This window comes from Eleginops maclovinus, chromosome 17, assembly GCF_036324505.1.
Source record: "Eleginops maclovinus isolate JMC-PN-2008 ecotype Puerto Natales chromosome 17, JC_Emac_rtc_rv5, whole genome shotgun sequence".
Classification (NCBI taxonomy): Eukaryota; Metazoa; Chordata; class Actinopteri; order Perciformes; family Eleginopidae; genus Eleginops; species Eleginops maclovinus.
In genome coordinates this window covers 12342913-12370780 of record NC_086365.1, presented here as the reverse complement: position 1 = coordinate 12370780, position 27868 = coordinate 12342913, and the positions used below count along the sequence as shown (strand labels likewise).

Here is a 27868-nt window from a genome sequence, read left to right as displayed (position 1 = left end):
CTGCCACCAAGTGTTTCATTGTGATAGTAGAAAACACATGTCAGTAGGTAGAGGAAGATGAACACGAATTTGCTTCTTTTTTTTGTCAATATCTCAATTTTATTTTCAAGTCTCATCTGACAAATGTAAAATGACAGTTTAGAAAATATGCAACCATGTGAAGGTTTGAACATGTACACATTAAACCCTTCTGAGGGTCGTTATATTCCGAAGAAAAGGGCTTTGGTAGTTCAAAGGCTTTTTATTTGTTCATCTCATACCAAAATAATTACCAGCAGGGTTGTGTTGCATTGCAGCCCAGTACTATGGGAAGCTTTGGGAAAACAGAATACTAAAAGCCTAAAACTTGTGTGTATTGCTTCCAAATGCAAGTCCCATTTCTGTGGGTGACTTCAAGCATGTCAGGAACGCCTCTACTAAAGCAATCATTCAACTCTAGGGAATAAAAATAATACTAATTCCAAAAGATTTATTACAACTGAAGTAACAAAAGTCAATTCCACACATACTGTATTTACATTCAAGCTAAATGGGTCTGAGCGCTCAACATGTCACCAGATAAAACTGACATTGCATTATTTCACACGGCTGGTACATTCTCAAAATACAAAATCCGAAAACCTTACCATGTTATAAAAAAACTCTGCAGCGTATCTTAAGCACACTTTGGCGCAACATAAAGGTGTCCTTAAAATGACAGTACAGATTGTTACACTAAAATTGAGAAAAATGTCCAAAAATATGCATTATCGTCTTCAGTGCTGCTGAAAGGGCAGTCCTTTATTTGGAGCGCTATTCCAACCAGTGTGGCCACACAGCGTTGTGGGTGGAAAAATCCACTTGTAGCTTTTTGTTGCTCGTAAATGATGACACGTTAGTTTTCAAATATCCACAAGATGTTCACACCAGAGAGGCCGAGATTTACCCTCCTGAAGGAAATAAGAAAAAGGAATTAAATGATCATACTGAAGACAAGCAGGGTCAAACCCTTACATAACAACATGCAATCTGCAATTTGGGGTTTGGCCTCAGCGAATGAATCAATATTTGATTACACTGTGAAATTACATAGTAGCAGCGGCATTAGACGGACTCACCCCAGCATCCCTGACTCCTTGGTCTTGATGACGTAGAGGAACATGAGGATAGTGTGGAACAGGTTGTTCCTGCCCTGAAATACAAATCAGGATGGGTTTATGTAATAGCAATAATGAAGACCTGCTGATTTTTTATGAATGAGTGTCTGTTCAAGAACCCTTGAGTTCCCTGGAATTTCTCAGTGGTATTTTTCACATACGTGTGGATTACTATTATGAACGCACATACATACGAAGCTCTCTATGTTGTATCACTTGTATAAATTATAACCGTGGATCTAATCCACAAAGCCCTGTACAAACAAACTATTCAGACATATTGAAAAGCCTACAGAATGCAACTAAACCACATTCATCTGATCTCTGCTGTGTTCACAATAAGATTTTATACCAATTAAAAAAATTAACGACTGATGAATTGATTGTTCAACACAGGAATGATAATTCCTTTCATCTGTATTCACAAGCTTATGATAACCTCATCCTTATGTTTTACTAATAAGGATGCTGACTAAAATTATTTTATCTGTGATGCAATAGAAAAGTAAAGGCTTAAGTAGTGCCATTTTAAAAGTTGTGAACCCATTTTGATGATAATCAGGATAACATTGTAAATCACACTTTACATGGCCCTCGATAATCATGTTCCTATCATCGCATGCCTTGTTCAGATGTACTGAATATAACCTCTTACTCCTGGAAATGTTTGCTACTTTCTGTCACCCCGTTATTTTAATGTACTTTGCATTTATTATTTTGCTTTTTATGATCTATTAAGACAGTTCAATCCCTAAGGGAGTGAGTAAAGATGGTTCGATCTTCCACCTTGAAGGAGATGTATAAAAAGAAATAAGAAGAACTGAAACCTCTTGGGATTGGATTTGAAGTTGTTAAGGGGAAAATAAGAGCACAAACAGTTTTTGATAAAAATCTGAATAAAAAGAAAGTGAGTACACGGTTTGTCTTTGCTGTCACCTTGGGTAGACTGTAGATGTGTCCCTGGTAGATGAGCTGGTAGTGAGGGGGGGTGGTGCTGCTTTGGTGGATGCAGAAAAGGCTCTCCTTGGTAACATCTGAGAGAAATAGCACAGAAAGAGACATGAAGCAGCACGACGATGTGAAGCAAAGAAATCACAAGCCTTTTAATATTCCTCTTTCGTGTGTGTGTGTGTGTGTGTGTGTGTGTGTGTGTGTGTGTGTGTGTGTGTGTGTGTGTGTGTGTGTGTGTGTGTGTGTGTGTGTGCGTGCGTGCGTGCTCACCAGGTTTGTCGGGGGTGTGGCTGAAGTGCTGCGAGGTAAAGGTCTTCCCGTCTAGGTACTTTGGGTGTGGGGGCAGCCTGGAGTCCAAGTATGTGCAACACATATGCATGAGGATCTAAAGAGACAGAGTGTGAAGCAGAGGTATCTGGTGAGTAACCCCACACTGACGAGGAAAAGCCCCCCACACGGTCACTGTATCCAGTTTGCAGCACAGATCCTGCAGACATAAGACTAAAGGAAGGCCATGTCAGCTGGTAAGTACATATCATTAAGCATTCTGTAAACTGTGTGACTTTATGTTGCAAGACTATCTATTCCCAGCCGGAGGAGGCGGCTCTCTTGCTGGTATTTGTTTTAAAAATAAAAAACCCATTGATACAAATTTGAGATGCACCGATTGCCTTTTTTGGGGGAAAATCAAGTAAATATCTGAGAACATTGCAGTTTATACTGTAACCGTAAAAGAGGCAATTTTTGCTGAGACTGTGATTACTCCAAGTCACTGGATGCACTCCATTTGTCCACATTTCCCACTTTGCCGATACTTAATGGACCAGATAAATCCCGAAAATATCTGGTTGTTGCGTCACATTAGCTGAGTGTGTGTGTTTACTCACAGCGCAGTCCGTGGGGAGGTCCGTGTCCCACTTCCTGTTCTTCAGATCTCCGCCACCATTCCAGCGAAAGGAGCTCATGCAGCCGCTGTGGGCGAGCTCTGACAGGACAGAATTAAAAACAACACACAGATAAGGAATAACAAATATGTTCCACGTTCACCCATTCCACCATGAAATATATAGTTGTTCCCTTCTCCTCACTTAAACACACGTACTCGCACACAAACCATCACATCAAATGTCAGACACACACACATGTACTGTGTTGTTGAACGTACCCTTCACACGTTCCACGAGGTATTCCTGGTTGGGGGTGATGTCCAGATACTGAACAATAGAGTTCATGGTGGGGATGGAGGAAGCCTTCATCACGGCTGCCTGCTTTAAACTGCTTATGCTGGCCTCTGGTGGAGGAAGCATAAGTATGTATTGTGCATGGGAAAATAAAGCCTTTGAATATTGACTTAATGAAATATTATACTATAAGATCTACATTCATGACAGCCTTTTTTACGGATCTACAGTGGGCCGTGGACACACACAGCCGAAATGCTGATGGTTTACCTCCTATCTGCAGCTCAGGGCAGCCCATCCTCCTGAGCTGACTGTTGACGGAGTCGATTTCCTTCACCAGAGGGACCAAGATGGTGTCACTGATCCACTGAAGAGACACATATTACGGTTATTTTCTATTTTTGTAAAGATTTGTTTAATCAAAACAAATGATGCACAATACAGTGAAGCTGCAATGTTAGGTACAAAAATAGCAAGTACATTATTATAATAGTGGAATTCTTTTGTGGTTTTGTGTATATGTTTGAACTCTCACATTTCGAAGTTTGGCGGTCCAGCTATCAATGCGGTCCACTACAGGGCGACTGGTTGTGATTCTGGCCCACACCTGCAGAACCGGAAGAGGAAAATATATAATGTAAATCATGCATTCAACTATGACACCGACAGACTAACTTATCCAGTTTTGAAAATCCGTAATCATTTTCTTTATAACAGTACACCAATACGGCTCATTCACGGACCTCCTCTGCAGCCTGTTTGGAGCCCAGGTCCGTCTCGTCCTTGCTGGCTGACGGAGCCAGAGAGCGGCAGGCCGGCTGGTACAGGAACTTCCTCAGGCTCTGGGCGTAGTCTCCCACAGAGCGGTTGTAGTTCCAAAATGTTGGGCTGTGGCTCGGAGACACAGACTCTGGACTCCCTATAGAGAACATCAATACATCATGATGTCCAACAGGTTTCATTTGGTGATCACAAACATGGGCATGTCCCTCCACGTTAACTCAGATTGAGATGACTGAATAATCTAAAGACTGTACCTAGCTGGCTGCGGTGACTCCTCTCCTCCTCTGTGCGGATGAACCTCTCCAGGCTTTTCAAATCCTCCATGTAGTCCTCCTTGCTTCCAGGGGAGTTAAATACAGAGGGGGATGTGCGGTATCGGGCTCTCAAACTGGAGCCTTCTGCTGGTCCGATGCTGCTGGCGTAGGGAGAGGAGCCCGGGGTGGGACTGTAGTTCAACACCTGAGGAGGACATAATGTGTTCAATGTAAAGAGGAAAAGTCATACAATAAATTGACCAACCACAACCCCTCAGACTACAAGGGATAACAGTGATGTGATGAACGCACCTTTCCAAAGGCCACTGAAGGGGAAAAGGGCCCCCCTGCACTGTTGGGGGTGGATGGGCTGCTGAGTGGAGGGCTGTACCCAGGTACACAGCTCGGGGAAAACTTTGGGCTGGTACTGGCCGGCCTTGAGGGGCTGAAACTCAGCACGCTTTGACCCTGCAGAGGAGACGACTGAGCGGGGACTGGAGTCTCCTTTTTTTCAGGCTTCTGAGGCGGAGAGGCCAGAATACCTAGGAGGGGAGAGACAACAACCAGCATACTTAGAACTACATTTCTTTACTAACATCTAAAACAACATTTCTAGGTAAAGAAACAGAGCCTTACTTGTGTTTCTTAGACCCAGGAGTTTATGCTGCTCTGGGGATACAGCAATGGAGGAGGGAGCCATGGTGTATTTGAAATATTTCCAGAAGTCAAACAGACCATTGAGGCTAAAAAGAGAGGCGAGCGCCAGTTCTGCAAACAAGGAAAGAATACAAGGACACACGTATGTCTGTTATTGTCAAATTCAATTTCAGATTTTTGATTTTCAATATAATTTAGATCCACATCCATTAATAAATGAGTGAGCAGTGGGACCTCACCGATGTACCAGATAGGCCAGTAGGTGATGTTGTAGTATCGGCTCAGCAACTTCCCTGACCTAAAATAAAGTACAAGAGGTAAACATATCATTAGGTGGTCATTAAAACGATTGCTAGGGTTTGCAGGAGAGAACATTGCTGACCAACTTACATTTCAGTGTAAATCATGCCAGCTAGAGACACATTCAGCACAGCCCAGGCCAGGACCACCTGTCGAGCCTGCTCCTCCCTCCTCATCCTCAGCGCCCTGTCAATCATGCTGGGCATCCCGTCCTTCACTGGACTCAACATGATCTGATCTGTTCAGGCTGAGGCATGAAGCACAGAAAGACAGTCAGACAAAATGAGCATGCAGACAGAAATCAGAATATCTGTATTTGCAACACAGAAGGGAAATGTTCATTGTTACAGCAAGTAATGAGACAAAGATAGCTTAATATTAATTGAGAACCACGCATACAAATATTTAGGATAAAAATAACAACTGCACATTCACAAAATAAAGATCCAGTACCAGTGACAGTATTGTTTTGTCCAAGCTACATTCCAGGAGTGATCTTAAACCATAACTACTATAACAATAACTAATAACATGTAGCTTGTGTTACAAACAAATCCCTCTCATTTAGCGTATAAAACATAGTGCCGCAAGACTGTGGCTACATGATACACATGCTGGAAGTGCAGAACAGTTAGCAGACATGCTAGCTAAACGGTTAGCATAAGTTAGCTAGCTTACATATAAACAGTACCGAAAACGCGTGGAAATATAGATTTTAGTGTACATTTCAAACACTAAAAATACATACTTGCTTTACCGATACTATAATACAACCAACATAAAAAACAGAACATGCATGTAATATAAATAATTCATACCACGTTAAAGTGAATGATAGCTGCAGCGCTGCATGTTTTGTATTTTAACCGGAAGCTACACTATGTACTTCCGGTACTAGCACTTCATTTGTTTTTAAATAACTTTAAGTTTAAATGTTTTTGCTATAACATACGTCTCCAGGAAATGCAGCATAATATTGACAAGTAGTCAAAAACAAAAGGAAAAAGGGCTGTTTTAATTCCCTGACAGTTACAGATAGAATTGAAGAAATACATACATATTTTTTATGATAGTGTTTGAAGATATATGCTAAATTATGTTTGATATTTAGATAAGTAGCACCCTTAGCAAAGCAATAATATGTATTAATTTATATGGTTATTATCGTCGGATTTTTAGCCAGAAGTGATATAATCGTATACTGCCAAAGGAGGGCGTTATAGCTCAATTTGATCTGTATAGTATTGCACAAAATGAAGATGCGATGGGTGTACAGCAGCAACATATGTATTCAGTGAAGTAGTTATGTATGCTTTCAATTCAATCAGTCAACAACATAAAGCAGCAGTTAATGTCCATTTATTCAAACATAATGCAACAGATAGGATGGAGCTATAACATTTCATGATTTAAACACAAACAAAAAGGAATATCAATTTAATGCCCAGATTCCCGTTTTCCTGTCTTACTTTCATTCACACAGACATTTTTACTTAAATAAAAAGAAATACAAAATCCTGTTTTTAAATATATAGAGTAATGCACAGTCCAGTTAGCAATAACATATCAGCTCTAAAATGCAAGAATATGGCATCAGAAGTTTGAATTGACATTATTACGCAACTACAAATGAACACCAGCCATTCATCCCATGTTATTGAGGGTTAAAAGAAATAAGTAACCAATATTACACAGGTCTGAGGTAATGAAGAGAAAGGAGAGCTTTGTAGAAATACAGTCAGATGTTTATCAGTTCTCTTTTAATAGGACAAATATTATTTTAGCAGCACTGATAATATTGTGAGACTTGACGTGTAATTATATACAATGTGGTAATTGCAATGCAGTGAATATGTGACAATGAAACAGACATTTGGCAAAAAACTGGAGGTAAACATCAGTTTTGTAGTAAAGTATATAAATAAAATCTCAAAAAGGCACAGTGTTGTCAATGGGGGGGTGACAGGGACTTCTCCGAGTTGTATCCCCCAACGTCTAAACCGCAGTCTTCATTGCTGGCTGAATCTGCTCCTCTTCCTCTACTGCCATCGTCCTCATCTTCTTCCTCCTCCTCCTCATCTTCTTCTTCTTCCTCTTCTATTTCCTGCTCCTTACGCGACGCTCTCTCAGTCTTGGGCCCTTTGCATATTTTGAGGTGACGGGTAAGGTGGTACTTGGTGAGGAAAGCTTTGTGGCATTTCTCACAGACAAAGTCTCGCCGGCCCTCGTGAGAGTTCATGTGCTTCTTCAGGTGGTTGTTTTTGAGGAAATGTTTGTTGCACTTTGGGCACTGTATCCGGCGCTCGCTGCGGGGAAAAACGGACAATACACACATTATATAACGTTTATATCCTTGGTTGCAAAAAATCTCTCCTGCAAAAGAGACCAGCAGACTGAAAGAAAAGGCAAACAAACTAAAACATCAGCTTAGTTCTACAGTTTTATATAAAGTGCAATAAATAAGTAACGTACTGTGTGTGAGAGAACATGTGCTGTTTCAGGTCATGTTTCCTGATGAATGCTCGTTCACAGAGGTCACACTTGAATTTCTCTGCAACGGTGTGGATGAGCATGTGCGACGCCACATGGGATTTCTGGGTGAACAGCTTCTCGCAAACAGTGCATCTGTAGTTCTTCTGACCTGTTGTGCCGAAAAGAAAAAAAAAGCCGTATTCATTTCATTTTCAGGTTCATTTTGGTATTTGGTACCTCTACTGTGACATGTTTACACGTTTACTGTTCAAAAAGATCTTTATTTTTCCCATACTGCCTGTGCTGGAGGGGAATGAGTGTGTAGGAACTTTAGGATGTTAGCCTTTGCGCACCATTTACATGCACTTAAACCTATATAATCACACTAGAGGAAAGGGAAAACCCCCCAAAGCATAATAAGGCCCCTTTACCTGTGTGAATCTTGAGGTGCTGCCTGAGGTTGCTGGGATCGCTGAAGGCCTTACTGCAGTAATCACACTTGTGTGGTTTCATGCCCACGTGCCCCATGAAGTGCACGTTGAGCCTGGTGGATGTGATGAAAGCCCGGGAACACATGCTGCACTTGAATTTCTTCTCCCGAACATGACCCTGACCTTTTCCTCTGGCTGTTACATTGTTAGAGTTTCTATCACCGCCGCCTTTGCTGCTGCTGCTGCTGCTGCTGTGTAATTGTCCCCCAGCGTGGGCGTGACAGGGCCATGGGGAGGAGGAAGAGCTTGAGGTCCCATTGGTCAGCTTCTCTTCCTGGTGTTGCTGCTGCTGCTGCTCTTGCTGTTGCTGCTGTTGCTGCTGCTGCTGCTGTTGCTGCTGCTGTTGAGAGTGGTCCTGCTGCGCTGGGCTGTGGCTGTGTGGAGGTTGGTTATGGCTGTGGTTGCTGTTATGGCTGCCAAGGTGAGACTTGAGCTCGGAGAAAGAGGAGCACTCTTTGCCACATTGGCAGATCTGGCCCTCTGGCTCTTGAGGAACACCTGTGGAGACCCAAAGGCAGTATAAAGGTCAACATCAAGCAGTGGATAACCTAAATCACAACATGTAAAGTCATCCGTCATCTCACCCATCAGCCTGCAGTAGTCTCGGCTGTAGTAGAAGAGCAGCTCCTGGTCCGGGTGGATCTCTGTGGTTGTGCAGAAGAACAGTTTACCGTTGGCCGAGTACGCCACCAGGTTCTGCTCCTCACGGCTCCTAAACACACACAATCACACACACACACACATAAACACCACAGGTTTATTTACATATTGGCGAAATGTCAATGCAAACATTGATCCCGAGCGATGACAAATTGGCACTTCTCATTATTGTATTTGCCATTTATCAAAATTCTGGTTGTCTTGAAATACATATTAACTCCTTACCTTGCTTTGCGTACAAACATCATCCAGTTGCACTCGTTCTCGTCTGTTGTCACGATGTAGAATTCCAGCACATTGTTGTGGTACATCTGAGACAAAAGAGACGGGTTTATCACTTAATATAGTTTTGCACTGATTGTGACGGGAAAACCCACAGTCCAAAAAAAAAGAATCCACCGCACTGACCTTCCATATTTGTGGCGTGTCCTTTTCTGGCCAATCAGAGAAATCCACGTTGCTACAGTGCTGGCCCGCCATTGGTCCAAAGCAGGTCCTTGGGGGAATGATGTCCCGTGCAAAAACTCCTAAAGGGGGCACATCATGTCAGCAAGCTAATTTATAGTCTACTAAAAGCTTTGTCTACTTATGTGTTAGTTTTTTTATATACAAATTATAATTTCTTTATATAAACACGGATAAAAATGAACTAGCAGACGTATAAATGATCACAACGCTCTTACCGAGCGGTTCGTCAGCCACTGAGATGCGCAGGCACAGCGGACGCGGCAGAGAGAGGCGCGCCCGGCTTTGGATCGGAGCGTCAGGGATGAAGGTGACCGGTCCGTGCTCTGGGCAGTCTGAGGTATACGAGCGCTCACACAGCGTGCACCCTGGGAGACAATAACAACATAACGAGGTAATACAGATACAAGACTATTGCCTTATAGGGAGTCGAGGACCTGCTTTGTGTGCACCATGTTTTTTTTACTTTAACTTCAAGACTGATTTCTAGAATTAATTGCTGTCAAAAAGGTATTAGTGAGAAAAAAAATGGGAGAAGGTAAGAATAAAGTAATGTACTTAACTAATTTTGGAGGAATAATAGTTTTTCCAGAGCTTCATAGCTTCTAAAACTTTTGTCAGACCTAGAAAATGATTTTAAAATCCATTGATATTTTTAAGGTTAAAAGAAAAAAACACACTCACAGATGGTGTAGGCAGTGACCATGTTCTCCTTGTTGGAGGTGGAGTCCTCCAGCTGCAGGGTGGAGTTGACCAGCACCAGGTTATTTTCGGGCCCCAGCGACACTTCTGCAGTGATGGGGGACACGTTCACCGCCTCCAGCCCCATCCCAGAGTGTCCGTGGAGCGACACTGGCTCCAGCTGGCCCTGGCTCAGCACCACACTGACTACGCCCGAGTTCAACTCCCCATTTGTGTGGAGTCCTCCTGCTCCTCCTCCTCCTCCAGTGTTCCCCACTCGACCCCCCATGTGATCTGGCTCCATTACCACGGGTAGTTCCAGAACAGGGGGTCCATGGAGGGGCATAACCCCGCCGGACGAGTCCACCCCGTTCAGTCCATCGTGCTGCTGAGACTGCCTCCCACCTCCGAGCTGCTGCTGGGAGTCAGACACCGACACCACTCCGACTCCCTCCATGGAAGCCAGCTCCTCCCCCATCCGGTCAGGGGACATGGGGCTGCTGACACGTGACTCCATGGCCAATCCCGAAGAGTCCAGCTCATGAGTGCCGGGCTGGTGGAGGTCCCCCTGGCCGCTGACCTGTCTGGAGTCCATGGGCACCAGGCCCTGCTCCAGGGGGCCTCCAGGGCCACTGTAGTGATCCAGACCTGAGGGGTTGTTGCTGGCCACAGACAGGGTCCCATCCATGTTGAGGCTGCTGGGATGAATGTACTGAGGGGGTGGACGGTCAGCCAGATAGGACAGGATACCTACAGCAGGAACGTAAGAGGGAACGTGATTACTGTCACTTCAAAATTACAAAATGCAACTGGAGGAAAGGCTAACAATTTAGACCATCTGGGATAAAGCCAAATTAAATGAGCGTCCACAACACAAGAATCTGGAAGACTGCTCTGAGATGAGTTTTATATCCCACACACAAACAGCTTCTTACCTGGCAGTATGTGTCGGAAGTAGCTGCTCTCCAAGTGGGGGTACGGAGGCGGGGGCAAAGAGTAGTTCCTCTCCGGCAGGCCGCACATCACTCCTCTGTCACTCAGCGGACCCATGGGGAGCATCAGCGATAGGGCCGAGGGGAGGGAGCCCAGGGAAGGGCCCAGGCTGGGGATGGCCACTGGCATGCCTGAACCATAATAAAAAAGAAATGACATCAAGAATATTTTTTTGTAAAGAAAGGAAAGAAAGCAGAAGCCTGAGACTTGATCCTTAATATCTAATCCAACAAAGACTAATGTAGAATAACTATTTTATAAACTTTAAAAGTGTATGTTACTCTATATAAAACATTCAAAAATTAAAAACAGGGCAAATCTAAACATGACCCAATAGTTTGAGAGGATGTCAACAAAAAAACTGAATCAGAATCGATTTTATAACCAAGTTGGTTTACACATACGAGGAATTTGTGCCCCTCTTTAACTTCAATCTATACAGTCTCTGACCATGTGACGCTTTGTCTTATCACACTTGGTCTTGCTATAGTGCGTTGTTTGAGCGAACAGGCCTGGCTGGTGGTGTCTTTCCTACCTGTAGTGGGAATGGGGTTGTGTGTGGGGGAGGTGGGCAGACCCAGGTGGCTGGCACTCACTGAGGGCACACTGAGCTGGTCCATGCCCACAGGACTCAGGTTCATGTCATTCATCCTGCAGGAACAACAGCAGCGTTACTCCAGAGAAAGAAGTGTATGCTGTGTGTATATGTTTCTGCTCCTGTAGTATAAGTGTATATTTCAGTTGCTGCAAATTTGGGATCCAAAAAGTATCTATTTATCTATAAGTCAGCGAGCTCATAGCATGCAAACAGTGTTTGTTATCTGGCTACTGTTTAGTCACTGTTAGCTATCATGAACACTTAGATTAAGTCTATTTTATCAGTCTTAATTTCGATGTATTGCCCTTATGTAATTGTTAGCATGTAGAGACACATAGTTAGTACACTTAAGCAACGTTACCTGAATTCAACAACTGCCCATCCTTCACCTCGTACTGCTGAGGGGTGCTTTTATTCGTCTCTCCCTGTGAAATAAAACACCTGGTATAATAACAACATTACCTAAACAACACCCAGTTCATACTTCTTGTAGATTTTCCATTCGAGCAGCTCCAATAAAACAAAGAATAGCATTTAAAGCGACATTTTTTGCAAGTACCTTCAACCAGTTGTGTTACAATGCTAACATTAGCCTTGCTAACTTACAAATACAAACATCGTCAAAACAGAGAATCATCATGCATTTTAGCTATCTTAAAGTGCATAAATACCTGTCACCACCGAATGTGAATCTCCATTCCAAAAATACTGCTTATTTGAAAAGGAGTATGACTTAAAAATAAAAACATACCAGCACAATAGCTCCCTGAACGGGGCCATGACAGTATTCTAGCCCATAGTGCGCATGCGCAGATGTAAGAGCGAACGTGGGCTCTAGCTCAGGTCAGATTTTCCGTCCTTCACTCTACCGATAAATATGTAAGTCATTATTCTAAACTTTCCCTTTTAATGACTTAATATGATAAAATAATACCATAGTAAGAGATTCATTACTTCCAAGAATACTGTCATTAAAATTACTGGGGACCCTTTTTTAAAAATCCATCTATCTATCTATCTATCTATCTATCTATCTATCTATCTATCTATCTATCTATCTATCTATCTATCTATCTATCTATCTATCTAACTAATATACAATGTTGAACATATGTCACCGAAATTGTCAAATAATTTAATGTCACTCATAATTTGAATTCATTGTTAGATGTTCCACCACACAAATGTCATCTTTCACTACCCAAGAGTAAACTTAAATGATCATTCTTTGACATAACATATTTATACACAGCTTAGATCATTACAAATTAAACCAAGTTAATTTTGGTTAAATGTGCGACACATTTACAATTAAAAAGTCAGTTTCGTGATGAGAGTTGCTTCACAGTGTGAACGGAAGGAAGAAACTTCATGTAAACACATTTATCTTGATAAGAAAACCACGCTGCATCTCCGCCCCGTATCACACCCACCATACCTCCAGCCTCAAAACCCAAACTAACAAGATGACATACGGACAGAACATTTACCCAATCAAGAGGGGCCCACTTTCAGAAGATCATAACCTAGATATTTAGTGACGAAGTGGTGAGATTTAAAGGAAATTCTTGCTGAAAACACGAGATGACTGTGAGGAGACTCAGGGTAAGTTGCATTGATGGAGCAAAGTGTATTTCATACTTAACAGCTATGTATTTCAATTTGTCTTTTTTTTCTTTCAGAAAGATGTCCCATACTTGTAAGGATATAATGGAGCATACTCCATTCATCCCTCCACTGGCTCTCCACGGCTTGGACGGTGCAGCACACTACAAGGATGCGTTAAGACTGAGACTGCCCCTCCACCTGGACGCATATCTGGACCCAGTGCACGGACAGAGGTTACCTTACAGACAGCTACCTTATTTCCCTTTCCATGTTCCCCTCGGTGTGTATGATTATTCATTTGAGCCTGCGTTTATCCGGAAGAGGAACGAAAGGGAGCGGCACCGAGTGCGCTGCGTAAACGAAGGTTATGCACGGCTCAGAGAGCATCTGCCGCAGGAGTTTGGGGACAAGCGGCTCAGCAAAGTGGAGACCCTGCGCGCTGCTATTGACTATATCAAACAGCTGCAGAGTCTACTGGACTTAAACGTGTCCGGGATGGAGATGCCACTTGTTGGAGATGCGCGTAACCGTGCGTCGCTGCCGCAGGGGACAGAGTGCAACAGTGATGGAGAATCCAAAACTGGCCTCAATGATAGTGGGGAAATTGTTTACTGATATTAAGTGCATGTCTCTAGGTGATCTGTCGTACATTATTTAAATTGTAAAGTAAAACATGCCAAATGGAAACAATATTCAACTGTCTGATTTTATTCCATAGTCTGCATTAACAGAAATGAACATAGTTAACAAATAACAAACAACCATCAGAATTAGAATCAGATTAACAAAGCAGTTAATATTTTAAAGCTTAAATATCTTTTTTGCATGTTACATTTATAGTGGTTATGTGCTTTGTGGTAACTGCTCATTGGTTGTTTTAGTTGTGACATTGAAAACATGAAGAAAAAAAACCCGTAGCTTCTCAATATTTTAAAAACTGAATGAGGTTAATATAGCACGAAATAAAAAAACGTAATTCTTTCATATAACAATATTGGGCGTAAGAATTCAGAGTTCATTTTACAAAGAAGAATTATGGTTATTTTGTGGTACAATTGACAGACACATCAATACATTAGGGTTATTGTAACGTTTTTTTGGGGGTTGATTATCGTTTTTTATCAGTGTATTTAATACAGGAAAAACGACATAAATAACAAACATATTAAGACATGACAGTATAACCTCAAAAGATACTGTGGATGGATCCCATTTACAGTCATTTTAATTATTATGTTGACAGTGCGGACACACTTTTTTCCAACATTGTGTTTTATAGTGTCACTCCTTTCATGCTAGATATTTTAAAGGTGTGAAAATGCTTTTTCCAGAAGAACATTTGATAAAGACAAGATCTTGATTAATATTTAATATACATTTTTACACAACAGATCTTAAATACTTTTAATATATTACAAAGCTACAAAATGTGCTTTAAAGCTATAAATAACAAGTAGGCTTAACTGGCTTCTGAAGCCCACAAATGACACCCCAAACCATGTGTGTATTCCCTGAGTGCTCTTCAAAGACCACCTACTGACTGCACTGTATATCTCAGGAAGCTTTCCTCCCTAACAGCTTTAAGAATGCATTTATCAGGAAGCCATGCTTTTGTGTTTATACTTCCCACCTCCGCTGACCCTCACGGAAACAGCTCACAATTTCAGATTTTAAGAAAAACCCAAACCACAAATGGGGGGGGGGGGGAGTAAACATGATAATGTAGACAAATAGAAGAGGTTTGGAGAGACCAGCAGAGTGCTTTTCAAATGAACCGTGCTGCTGTGGAAGAAAAGCACTGCCTACCACAACAGCGTGACACAACAAAGGTGTTCGGCTGTGCAGTGTGTGAATTAGACCCAATAATTATCCAAGTGCTGGTACCCGGGGCTGGATGGTTCAGTGGCATTCTGAAGATAGGGAAGATGGAGCTACTTAAATGAAAGCCTCCTCTATAATGGATGTTTTCTCTCCGGATGCTCACATGCTGATTTTAATCTCATTCCTGCACATATTCCTCACAGGCATTGCTTTATTTTACAGGAGGGTAGTTGCTAATACATGAATGGGATTTAACAAAAAGGCTTCGGTAACTTTAAGGATCATATCCTTGAATATCTGTTGAAAAATATTCTACATTAACCTTGTAGTCTAAGATTCCCACATTATACTGCACACTTGTATTCAATATCTTTACATCATACATGCACATGCAAAGAAAAAGGTTTCCTAATTAAGGATATTAAGAAAGTAGAATCATTAGCAAACAATTTGACAATGGCCCCTGGGACAGTCATTTAAAAAAGCCTGGGCATCTCTGCAACATAAGCAAGACAGACTTCATGGATGTTTGTTTAGCTTTTACATAATTTTCTGTGTTTTTGTTGTTATTTTGAGTCTTGATCTAGTCAATTTGTGTCTCTGAAGTAATTTTGTTGTCATTTTAAGTCTATTTGTAGTTATTTTGCAGGTGTTTTGCCTCTCTCTGTCGTTATTTTGGAGTCTTTATAGTTGCCTTATTGTCTTCACAATTTAGAGTCTTGTTGTGGTCTCTTTGCAGCTGACTGCAGAGTGGGATGTGTTTCGTTGTGGTCATTTGACATTCTTCCTCGTTGGTATATATCTTCGAGTGACATTTTGTAGCTGAAGGCCAGTTGGACCCCTGCAACTTTGGGCTCCTGGTCCTGTTAAAAAAATCAATCCATGGCTGAAATAATTAACCAAGATGGAGGAGGGAATGGGTTATTACAGATGGGATTAATAAATATCTTAAACAACATGATCAGAGAACACCTGTGTGTGTGTGTGTGTGTGTGTGTGTGTGTGTGTGTGTGTGTGTGTGTGTGTGTGTGTGTGTGTGTGTGTGTGTGTGTGTGTGTGTGTGTGTGTGTGTGTGCCACAGATTAGAGTTCTTTGATAAGCCTGCTAGTGTTGCCTTCTGTGTTGAAGGCTGCAGATGTGTGCTGTGCAGGAGAGAACATACCTGCAAACATGCACTATGACTATGATAGATAACGTTATCAGTTAAATAAGATCAGTGCGGGACCACCAGGTAAGGTTTTTGCAACGTGTCGAGACACAGAGCCCACATTCAGAGACGGAACAAATGCGAGTAACAGGACACACAATGATGCAAGGCTGTACCCTAAACACTGCAGAGAAAATATGCTGATGCACTTAAAACAATCTCTCTGATTCACTGTATCAATTGTGAGATGCAGGGAGTGGACAATTATAATAGTTATTGTTTCATGATGCATAATGACAACAGGGCTTGGTTATAATAAAGTTACTAATCATCACAGCAGTACTATCAAGTCAGTGAAGTTTCAGTGACTCAGCAAAAACTGGTTGGTTCTTAAAGGATCATACAGAAGTCAATGATGCACCCTTAAGTGTTATTTATTAAATTAAATACATATTTACAAGTGGGTATAAGTTAGCAACCGTGTGACATGAAGTGAAATGATGTGATTAACGTGCCTGCAGTTCATCAAGCTGCTCAAGGATGGCATCTTTTTCAAATTCCAAAAGTGAGATCTTACGGTTCTTGTCACTCACCTCCTGTCAAAGATATGGGGGAAAAATGGCCACATCAAAAAGACGGAAACAGACTAATCCATCAGAAATTATTGCAAATTGAAACAAAGGCATCATTTGTTTGAAAAGAAAAATGAAAGGGGGTGGGGGGGGATTTAATTTCACAAAATCATGTCAAAAGAAAGTAAAACAATTAGACTTTTAAAGGTTTACAGTAATTACATTCTCCTTACCTGAGCCAGTGCTGTGTTCTGCCACCGGAGGTCGCTGTCGGTCACTGCGCCGGGCAGAGAGGCGCTGCTGCCGCTGGTGACGTTTGGCTCACTCATCACAGAGCCCAGGGAACCGTTCACCCGCTGGATTCGAGACCTGAGGAGGCAAGACCAGGCCTGCAGAGACGCAGGGAGGCGGGCGTTTATACACACCATGAGTGACAGCACACTGAGTTATGATCAGTAAAGTAAATAAGGCCATGCACCCGGGCCCCGCTTTGTACCTCTGCTGCACCGTCCTGCCGGATGCCGACCCCACTCTGGGTCTGGATGATGCCCTTCCTGGCTCGGTTCTCCTCCAGCCGCTGGATGTACCAGAGGCGGGCTTTCTCCAGAACCTCCAGGCCCGAGCACAGGGCGTCCTTCTCCTGCTCTAAGTCCTTACGACGCTTAACCTGACGAGGGAGGAACACATCTCAATCACGTGAATTCAGGGGGGTACTTCAGGATGTTTGAAGTGGGGTTTAATTAAGGTACTTATCCTTAAGTGTATCACCTGCAGCAGGAGATACCCTTTCTGGAGAACCAGACAGGAGTACTTGCAAGGAAGCTAAGAAATGTCCTGCTGTGAACTGGGGAATCAGTGTACTGAAATCCCATTGACATGCCTAAGGGAGCAACTGGGGGTTAAGGTGTCTTGCTCTAGGACACTCGGACATGTTGACTGCATGGGCTGTAGGATGAACCACAAACTCTTTAATTGGTTGCTGCCCATTTGCCCCCAGAGACACATCCGGTAAGAATATCTCCTCCCCTTTACCTTACCACCAACCCCTTTTTGGATGGTACTGGGAATTTGTTCTGGTCAAAGACACCACTCTTCTTTGATAAAATAGCAATTTTACCTTACTCAGGCTGTCCAACGGCAAGGGGAAGCAGTGAAATTATTCTGGTTAATACAGGGAACTCACACAGTTTTAAGGGTGGGCGCTCGTTTAGGTGGCTAAAATATCTTCCACTGCTGCACCTGTTATCCTTCCTATTTATCCAAACTGGTGGCAGGTTGACCACCATCTACTGTAGATAATACTGTCACTATGATAAGTACTTCATAAAACCCCCATTAGAAACAAACAATTATCTCTCATAGTCAGCATCCAGACTCTTCAGGTCACATTTCCACAATTGAATAAAGCAGAAAACCCCCCCAGAAACTCTATCATGTTGTTTATGGAGATACAGACAGTTTTGTGAGGTGTGTGTGTGTGTTTGATGTCACCATGGGGCTGACTAATGCACAGCGCTGCCTGTTGTCTTCCAGAGGCCCCAAGGCTTTGTTTGAATCAGCAGAGCCAATCTACAGAGCCGCAGGAGGCCTTTAGTCCTTTTGTCCCCGCTCTTTGGATAACATGCTGTTTAAATGGGCTCACACAGAGCTAACAACCAACAGGCAATCATAACATACTGTAGGGTGGTGGTGATACACCTCCACTGTCATGGGGTAACAGTCCGGTTTTAAAGCAATCACATGGATTAAGAGGAAGTTAGGAACTCATGACAGTATTGTATCACTAGTTAATGGTTCATTTTAGCTGCGTGTGATTAATCAAGTACCAATACATGCCCGCAAGCTCCCTGTGTTTTATTATAAGATCTTACAGCTATGATAATAATCTCAGATCTCAACTCTTACACTGATACATTTACAGTAGTTAAAAAACTGGTTATATTCAGCCTTTAACAGCAAGCTGTGAGAGCCAGACTTGACATGTGGGAATGTATCACCGGGATGACTGCAGCCACGCTACTTTCAAAATAACACTGGAGCAACGATGGGAAAACCGATTAAAAACAGGGACTTTACGAGAAAAAATGTCCAGCATGGACAAAACAAGTTCTCATTTTTACAGGAATCATTCACTCGTGCTGTCATGTGCCAGTCAAGGTCAGTTCAGTCATCAGTACTTGTTTTTCATTCCCCAATCCAAAAACGTAGGGAGAACTTAATGGGACATCGTGACTTTAGATAGAATTTAGAATTTACCAGCAACATGTGTATTAATTGGAGTGTTGAGGAAGCTTTGGAGCTGCATTAATTCCTTCACTATGGGATGTAAAATGGTACAGGAAGAATAATTTAACAGTAAGGCTGTGGAAGTTCTAATATTGATTTGAAATTGAAGATTTTCTTTTAGGCGTTTGATATCTTTAAGGAGGTGTGTACTGCAGGAAGTTGGAATAATTATTAGTATTTCAAATGACTGCGTTCCTGTTGACACACCCTCCATGTTACATTAATCATAACAACTCAATTCAGACACATTTAACGTGGATAAAATCCTATAAAGGCCTTTTTATTGGGATTGTGAGTGTGTCTAAATCGACTAAACAACTCTCTTTTGGTATCAAATTGAAAAGTGAACTATTTTAAAGGATGAGTCAAATGAATAATTAGTTCCACATTCCAGAGGAATAGAAAATGTCACGTGAAGGTACCGTGTCCGGATATTTCCAACTGGTAACAGTAAGCAGGGAACTTTTTACAATCAGAAACTGTACAGTAAGCTTTTACCGTATAACCACAATCTTTGGTGCTAAAACTGGGAAACAAAACACATGTTAGTACACACAGTAGCTGATAGCAATCCTCAACCATAGAAAAGCACACTTCAGTCAAAGAGATCTAGCTGATTAGAAAGCACGTTCATACTGGATCACCCCCCCACACACACACACACACATCCTACCTCCCTACTCACCCATAGGTAGAAGCGCAGAGCGTCCAGGCTGTAGAGGCTGGTCTTCAGCGGGATGATAACCACAGTGTAGGAGCCAGAGCCGGGGGGTCGACAGGCCATGGAGAGCAGCTCTGACAACCACTACTACTGCCCCATACAGCTGAGTGAAGCACAAACAACAAACCCCAGCCAACAGCGGCTGACTCACAATAATACCACAGAGGGAGAGTGACAGTGTGTGTGAGGGAGAGAGAGAGAGAAGGCAGGGGTGGAAAAAAAATCTGCACGATACACAGGCACGGACAGCATGGTGCCCCCGGGGCGAGGTAATGAAAAATTCCACATGTCACTGCCATGACTGGGTAATCGACCAGGTATGGGGGAGTAATGGTTACGGGATTACTTGATAGGATACAAACAAAAGTATTCCCTGGCAGTTACATGAAGAAAGATGAATCAGATTACATTTTTTAAATGGGGATTACAAAATGCAGGTAGACGTACTGCCAGAACTTTCTTTGGTTTTCATTTTAGGCTAATTTCATGTTGTCCTTATTAAAACAAGAATACTGATTTCTTATCAAGCTCTACTATTACTACTTTTTATCCTATATACAGTATATCTGTTCCTTTTTGTCTAAGGTCACATTGTTCTATTGTTTTACAGAAAATACTGAGGTCAAAAACATCGTATCGATATTTCTTTCTCTACTATTGTTGAGGTTAATCCAAGATTTGGTTACTGATTCAAAAAAGTTTTACAGGTAATTATGCATTTTATTTATAGAGCGCTTTTCTGGAAACTCGTAGAAATTCATCAACACACATTTAGAACAACACACTTTAAATATATGAAACACAAATGACAGATTAAAAGCAGTTCTGAAAAGGTGAGTTTTGATTTATGATTTGAACATGGTGAATCGGTGCTTGGTCCTATGAGGTAACTAGTAATTGTAACGGATTACATTTTTAAAGGCATCCTCCCAACCCTGTAATGGACACAGTGACACAGAGGGGTGGAACTGGCAGTGAGTGCAGGAACAAAAAAGCAGGAAAGACCAGAGTGAGGGGCAGGAAGTGGAGCTGGGGATGGCAGATATGAAAGGAGGATACAGGTGTGTTGGTTTGCCAGCTAAATATGAACTTTACAATGGGGGACCGGAGGAGAATAAACCTCCTTCTCTGGCCGAAGTTCAGCAATCATGAAGAGAAAACATTCCTGAGCTGAATAGAAAGAGAGTGATTATTATTCTGGTTTCAGGTGAGCACTCTGTCCCGACATGTTCGCAGGAATGTGACATAACCTGGGGACGAGGAGTGTGCGTGCCAGTGGACATTATGGCAATCAAGCAGAACAGACAAGTACAGTTCTGAAAGCAGAGGCTGGGACAGAGGGTGGGACCGAGGCTGGGACAGAGGCTGGGACAGAGGCTGGGACAGAGGGTGGAGCGCTGCATTGATGAAACCGTCACCACTATCAGCACTCAGCTGTTCTGCTGGTCGATGCCAGGGCAGAAATCAGTGACACATGTTCCTTTATTACTGCCTCAGGCCATGCTGGCTGTAAGGATGGATGGAAACTGAACCAGTGTTTGAAAGACTGTACTGATATTTATGAGAGCATAAATCCTCAGTTTTTCTTGGCAAAATAACATGTTGGCGAATTTGAACACAGTTACAAGATGCAGATGCTCTTTCGAGTATTTAAAATGCTTGACTAATTATTATGTAGCATCAATTATGTGAATGAATGATGAGACATATTTAGAATTACACTCAGGTTTCTCTTTGCTGTTGTGATCATGAGCCATTTAAACCTGTGAATGCCCACTCTTAAGTGACTCGTACTGACTGTCTTTCACACGTTAAAGCTGCAGTCCTGCTTGGTCTCCAGCAGAGAGAGCTATGAGTGCATATGCCTCACAATCTAAGCTGACATTTTGACACTTTTTATATCCGTACTGTAGCTGTAGCTTTCCCACAGCAGCAGATGGCGCTGCAGAGTGAAGCTGCAGAGCGCCAGGACACCACCAGGTGACTATGTCGACCAGGTTCAACCTTTAATACTTCCACAAGTTGCAATCCATCAAAATAACGTCATATTATAGATGGTATGGAGACCACCACGTGCAATACAGACACTTTGTTTTCCTTTTGTGTGAAAAACACATTTTTTGTTTAAACATTATATGTTATTAATGCCACTAAGTTAATTCTAAATAGCAGCTACTCATTTTTAGCCATGGCTGTGCACTTATTTGTCTTGATTCTATCAGTAATGTGTGCTTTTATCAGTAATGTAAGCTTCCTGTTTCTGACTGCATGCCTTTTTCTTTTTTTACCTCCGATGCCACTTTGGCTGTAACACTGTACATTACCCCCACTAATAAAGTAAGTCTGATTCTGATTATTAAGATCCCTGGGTGCCACTTTAAGTGTACATAACACACCTTCACATGTGGTTATTTCCTGCTTAAAAACAATGTTTTGTTTCTGTTATATTTTCATAATAAGTCACAAGCTTAAGGCCAATCACTCTTGAGGCTTGGGGTTAGCATTTGGATCAAAACATGGGATTAAGAGCTCTGTGTGCTCCAGCGTCTCTGACATAGAGCCTGAGGGGAACCCATGACTGTTGCATCACTGGACACATGATTCTCCTCCAGCCTGGAGCTCTTCATAAGCTCATGACAGGGATCCATGAACACTGAGAAATGGTGCGTCTTCTACAAAATTGGGCTTTTTTTCTGGGAGAAACTGCTTTAAACTCCTACATCATTTAAATGTATGTAAAGGAATGTATGTGACTTTACAGAGGCGTCTTTACGATAAAAACGCAGCCCCCCCTTTGTGTTGTCCCAGACCCTGATGAGTTTCCACCGTGGGGCCCCCGAGGGGGACGTTCACATTGTCACACAATTAGTGTGAAATATATTCATACAAGCTGCATTTCACACCCATTCACTTCACTTGGGAGGCTTTAATGGTGATCTCTTAAGTTTTAAACACACACACACACACACACACACACACACACACACACACACACACACACACACACACACACACACACACACACACACACACACACACACACACACACACACACACACACACACACACACACAGCAGTAACCTATACAGACGCTTTTTAGTCACTACTACTACTTGCGGCTAAGAGTGGGCCCCTAGTTGCTTCCTGTCTCTTTCCCTCACACATACACACACACACACACACACACACACACACACACACACACACACACACACACACACACACACACACACACACACACACACACACACACACACACACACACACACACACACACACACACACACACACACACACACACAGTCACTACTATTTTCTTACATAGTTTTGGAACCGCTTAGAATGGAAATGACACGTGAACATGCATTTGGAAGCAGCGACAGTGGTCACATCTCTTCAGAGTAACAGCAGTGCAGATATTATTCAGGGTCAAAGAAGCCGGGCCCTCCCTGTTATCCTCTCCAGCCTGCACGGGTTGCTAAAGGCTCGCTGTTCCATATCGTAAGTCCAAGGAATCTAACCCAGATATGTAACCCCCCATACACACACACTTCAATCAAGAAAAAAGACGTCACTCTGGTCTCTTTAAGGGGCCTCATTACAGACTCACACTCACATCTTGTCCCTCAGAAACCCTAGCAACGAAATAAGAAACATGATTTTTTAATCTAAAATACAGTGGCTAACATATCAGACTACATATAGTTTTGCTAAGATGTTTTCCAAATTGAAGTGAGTTTTAATGGGATCTGAATAAACAACTGTAATATAAGATTGTTTCATTTTTGAATTCGGGTGGAGAGCTCATATTTTCGGAAACATGCCAAATAAGTTCAAGAATATTTATTACTTTAGCAGTTCACAATGAACATTTCAAAATAAAAAACCTTTGGAATCCCATCAGCTATCGTCCCTCTGTTTTTCAATCAGAATAAATACAAATCTGTCCATAATTAAAGACCATCTCCCCCCCCCCCCCAACTATAGCCACTCAGAGAATATCAGGACATTCTGACTCTAAATCTATTAAGCAGGACAAGCTCATAAGTAAGACATGGACAGCACATGGATTGTACCTAAGCACAATAAGGACCCTGTTACCCTTAATACCAGGTGCCCCCAACTCAGGGGACACATCAACCTCCTCCTCCTCCCCTGTTCCATCTCCTCACCCTTTACCCCTCTTTGTCTCTTCATCTGGATGTCCCTCTGAAATTTAGCACCAAATATGTCATGGTGTGAACCCATGGTATCTCCTTAAGGACAAGTGTATTTGAATTTCAAATGATGCTATATACACTCTTTGAAGCATCAACAGTGGAATATTTCCAACTGTTAAACTATCATAAAGAAGTTTCCGTCCACAAATGTCAAACAGATACGGCTAGCTGCAAAGTCATGCATGCTCATTTCTTTTCTGATCGTCACAGGTGTCGAACAGATTGCCTGATAGAATTTTCCTTGTTAAAAAACTATTAAAAGTAAACTCAGCTCTTACAATTGAAGCAACATTCAGATTGAAAGCAAGGTAACATAATCAAACAATACCCAGCAAACCAGTCACACACACACACACACACAGAAACACTAATATATTGCGTGCCCTCTTGTCTTTCCCTCACACACACACACACACACTTATTGTCACGCTCCTTCACAGCCCGATACTACGAGGCCAAGGCCAGATGCAAACCAGATGTTCCGCAGATGTAGATAAGAGCCAAAACACATCAGCTGAAGCACACCACCTTTCACCTAAGCTGCTCAGAGCAGAAACAGATGCACGAACCTCTTTGTGTTATAACCTGCAGATACAGTATGACAGAGTTACGGTTATTAGTATCATTACTGTAGTTGTTTGTATTTCCAAAAAACTAAATGCATGTATCATTTTAAAGCAGGATTTCTTTGCATGTGTGTGTTTGCCCAAAATAGACTTGTTTTTGCTTGAATTTGACCAAAAGTTTCACATTTCAGACATGCCTTTGTGTTTTTGTGGCTTTTTTCTTTAGTTTTGACATTGAACCCGTCTCAAAGTCATCTTGGTGAGTCCAAAACAAACTCCCTCTCAGACACATGCAGGGACGAAAACAAAGGATCGATTTACACCCCCTCGCACCGCCCTTTAACCCCTCCCCCTCCTTGTCTGCCCACGCCCACAAGCGCCACAAGTATACACACACACATACACACACACACACACACACACAAAACGATATTTCAAATAAAAAGTCTTTCTGGCCTCAAAGTACAGGCTACTATATATATAAAAAAAGAACAAGGTGCTACATTTACAAATAAGTGCAAAAGGGTTGCACACTAACTGGACACCAATGCTCAAAGAGAAATAAGAACCCATTATGTGTGTTATACTGCCCCCCCCCCCCCACACACACACACCCCCACACCCCCCAAAACAAACACAGTAAGTCAGGGTCGCCTCAGGCACATTTCATCTTAAACCCGTTCACCCCGACATGCAAGCTCCCCTGGTGAACCCCTGACAATTTCCAGCTGCCTGAGAGTTGCCTCGCTCTCCCTGCACCCCAAAAGACCCTGCCTGTACACACGCACGCACACGCACACGCACACACGCACACACACACACACACACACACACACACACACACACACACACACACAGTAAAATATTTCCATACATAAGGAGGAGGAGTTTTCATGGGAGCATTCGCCCAGCTGTGGAGGCCACAGGTGGGGTTGTGGGGGAGGGAGTAGGATTGAGACGTACTCTGATTTAGTGTGTGTGTGTGTGTGTGTGTGTGTGTGTGTGTGTGTGTGTGTGTGTGTGTGTGTGTGTGTGTGTGTGTGTGTGTGTGTGTGTGTGTGTGTGTTATGGGGTTCACTGCCCTTTTTTAATCCCGTGTAGTCTATATGCCCCACCCCCACTCACATAGCAGCCGACAAAGTGTAAAGGTAGTATGCCGCACAGAGGACGACACGTTGCATTGTGTATCCATGACGATAAGTTACTCCCCATTCCCACATGTATTCCTGTAAGAGGAGATTTGTAATGTGCAGGTCAGAGAGAAAAAACTACTGCTGTTCAAACACCATAACAATGGCTTTATATCAGGCTCTGCTATACATTCAAATGAAGTGATTTTGAAGCAGTTGATCCTGTTAGGGTTAGATAATCCCCACTTTAGAAACTCTTCTGCTCCTTGTTAGCCTGCAGGCATCTTTATTCGGGTTTTGAGTCAGGACTTGTCAGTCTCCACTAGGGAATTGACTATGGACTTGTCAGTCTAGGCTGTAGTTGTGTATGTGAGGTGACCTTTGAATCATGAATCTTGAATGATCTGACTTGGGGCTCGTTTTTATCTCTAGACTGGACTTTGGCTTGGCTTAAAACTTGACTTGGGATGCAACAGTCTTAAGTTGGTACTTAGTCTATGCAACTTGAATCATGATTTGTAATCCTTGACCTGGATTTGACTGTACTTGTCTAAATTGACCTGGTACATAATTTGGGATTTGACTATGGAGTTTTCAGTCTTGATTTGGGACTTATCAGCCCTGGCACATGATGGGGGGATTTTTAAGTCAAGATCTATTCAATCTTGGCATGTGACTTGACTTGGGAATTGAGTCCAGACTTGAGTCATACTAATGCCTTGACCAAACAATGACTTGGTACTACCTCTGCTTTGAACTGTGTGAATGTTTGCATGTGCAGATGTGTGTGTGGAGCCGCTTATAAGGGAACGGTCGTCAAAATACGTCGGTAAATGTGAGGCCACCCATCTCTTGAATCCACACTGAAAGCTTTCGATGTGCACACAGCGTGTCCTTTCTGGCATCATGCTGCAATTATCTTACATTTTGTCATTTGCAACACTATATTTCTACATGATGCCTCTCTTCTTCTACTTTCCCGTACATTTGTTTTGCTGTGACAGTCAATTACGTCTGAAGCGAGTAATCCACTGTCTGTGGTGAGCCACTTCTCAGTATTTTCGTCCGCAACTCGGGGGCAGAAGGACACGGAAACCCCCACACTGCACCTGTGAACCAACAACTTCCTCTGCTCTGTTTGTTATCCTCCTGTCTCCATCACAGCTTCCCCTTCACCGCAGAGACTTCCTGCTGAAATGAGACTGCAATATGGTACGCACTGTACATCCTCTCAGAGCTTCACTGACACCTCTGACAACAAACTCTCAGTTTCAAAGTTCTGGTTTTGCCAGTGACCTTGACCGGCAGCTTTCTGAAACCTCATCCGGAGTGAAACCAAACAGCCTTTTAAACGTATGCAATCGAATAAACTAAAACCACAATTTCTTATTATTTGTGCGCATAAAAAAAAACAAAAAAAGTGTTCATCTGTGAACTTCAGAGCTTCAGTAGGAGTTCAATTTGAAGTCAGGCTAGCTGTTTTAGCCTGATAACGTCTTTATGGTAGGCTAAGCTAAACAGCTTCATATCTATCGCACAATATAATTAGACAAAGAGGTGAATGTGTTTAAATTAGGGTATGTAGTTATAAAAATAGACTGTATTTTGGTTAAACTCTACCTTTAATTGGTCTTTTTTAAGCTATATGTTCACTATTCCGTCTCTTATCTGATAAAGGTCCCTACAAAAACCTTTATGTTACAGATCATATCCAGCTGATTAACACTTAAACTACATACATTTGTAAACCATCGCCTGCGGTTTGAGGATATATGCATGGTCAGATTGTTAATGGCGTCTCTATTGTGTCCTTTGTTTGTTTTACGACCGAGTGAATCAGTTACATTCGAATGAAAAGAGCTGAATTGATTTATTTCCTGAGCACACGACCCACCGTGACAGCAGCACATAGTCTTCTGACCCGAGTCACATTGCACTGTGTGACTGTTGTTTTACCAACAAGCTAATGTATTCGAAGGGCACTGACCGTGGAGAGGAGACAATGGGGTTGAACTGTAACATACAGCACAGGATTAAGGATTGGTGGGAGCAGGGGGGGGGCACACCAAAACACACAGCACTGTAGGCAACAAGAAGAGGATTAGGAATTTTACGTTGAACAATAAACTGACTGCTGTAAATACAGGTCAGAGAGCTGGAAAAACAGCGAGGGA

General features: G+C 42.4%; 3 protein-coding genes across 5 annotated transcripts; all 3 read right to left on the bottom strand.

The window, feature by feature from the left end:
• Window positions 1-83: 83 nt before the first annotated feature.
• On the bottom strand, window positions 84-6163 carry tmem209 (transmembrane protein 209). The gene is made up of 15 exons (XM_063905066.1): window positions 6081-6163; window positions 5353-5509; window positions 5202-5260; window positions 4942-5073; window positions 4618-4847; window positions 4306-4510; window positions 4012-4187; window positions 3804-3875; window positions 3539-3635; window positions 3253-3378; window positions 2975-3072; window positions 2358-2472; window positions 2073-2170; window positions 1098-1171; window positions 84-929 (listed from the first exon to the last, which is right to left on the bottom strand). The coding sequence occupies exons 2-15, from the start codon at window positions 5490-5492 to the stop codon at window positions 875-877; spliced, it is 1677 nt and encodes a 558-aa protein (XP_063761136.1). The 5' UTR covers window positions 5493-5509; window positions 6081-6163; the 3' UTR covers window positions 84-874.
• Window positions 6164-6605: 442 nt separating this feature from the next.
• On the bottom strand, window positions 6606-12422 carry prdm4 (PR domain containing 4). 2 transcript variants are annotated; one of them, XM_063905055.1, is made up of 12 exons: window positions 12294-12422; window positions 11984-12047; window positions 11560-11675; window positions 10967-11155; window positions 10035-10781; window positions 9569-9718; window positions 9294-9412; window positions 9111-9196; window positions 8810-8937; window positions 8166-8723; window positions 7735-7903; window positions 6606-7568 (listed from the first exon to the last, which is right to left on the bottom strand). In XM_063905055.1, exons 3-12 carry the CDS (start codon window positions 11672-11674, stop codon window positions 7211-7213), a joined length of 2619 nt encoding a protein of 872 aa, XP_063761125.1. In that variant the 5' UTR covers window position 11675; window positions 11984-12047; window positions 12294-12422; the 3' UTR covers window positions 6606-7210. The 2 variants fall into 2 exon arrangements, with proteins under 2 accessions (XP_063761125.1, XP_063761127.1); XM_063905057.1 differs by having other exon boundaries at window positions 12374-12418.
• A 1500-nt stretch (window positions 12423-13922) lies between these two features.
• Window positions 13923-20009, bottom strand: sapcd1 (suppressor APC domain containing 1). 2 transcript variants are annotated; one of them, XM_063906015.1, is made up of 5 exons: window positions 19742-20009; window positions 17267-17437; window positions 17004-17159; window positions 16714-16794; window positions 13923-15914 (listed from the first exon to the last, which is right to left on the bottom strand). In XM_063906015.1, the coding sequence occupies exons 1-5, from the start codon at window positions 19838-19840 to the stop codon at window positions 15756-15758; spliced, it is 666 nt and encodes a 221-aa protein (XP_063762085.1). In that variant the 5' UTR covers window positions 19841-20009; the 3' UTR covers window positions 13923-15755. The 2 variants fall into 2 exon arrangements, with proteins under 2 accessions (XP_063762085.1, XP_063762086.1); XM_063906016.1 differs by lacking the exon at window positions 16714-16794 and having other exon boundaries at window positions 19742-20007.
• Window positions 20010-27868: the final 7859 nt, after the last annotated feature.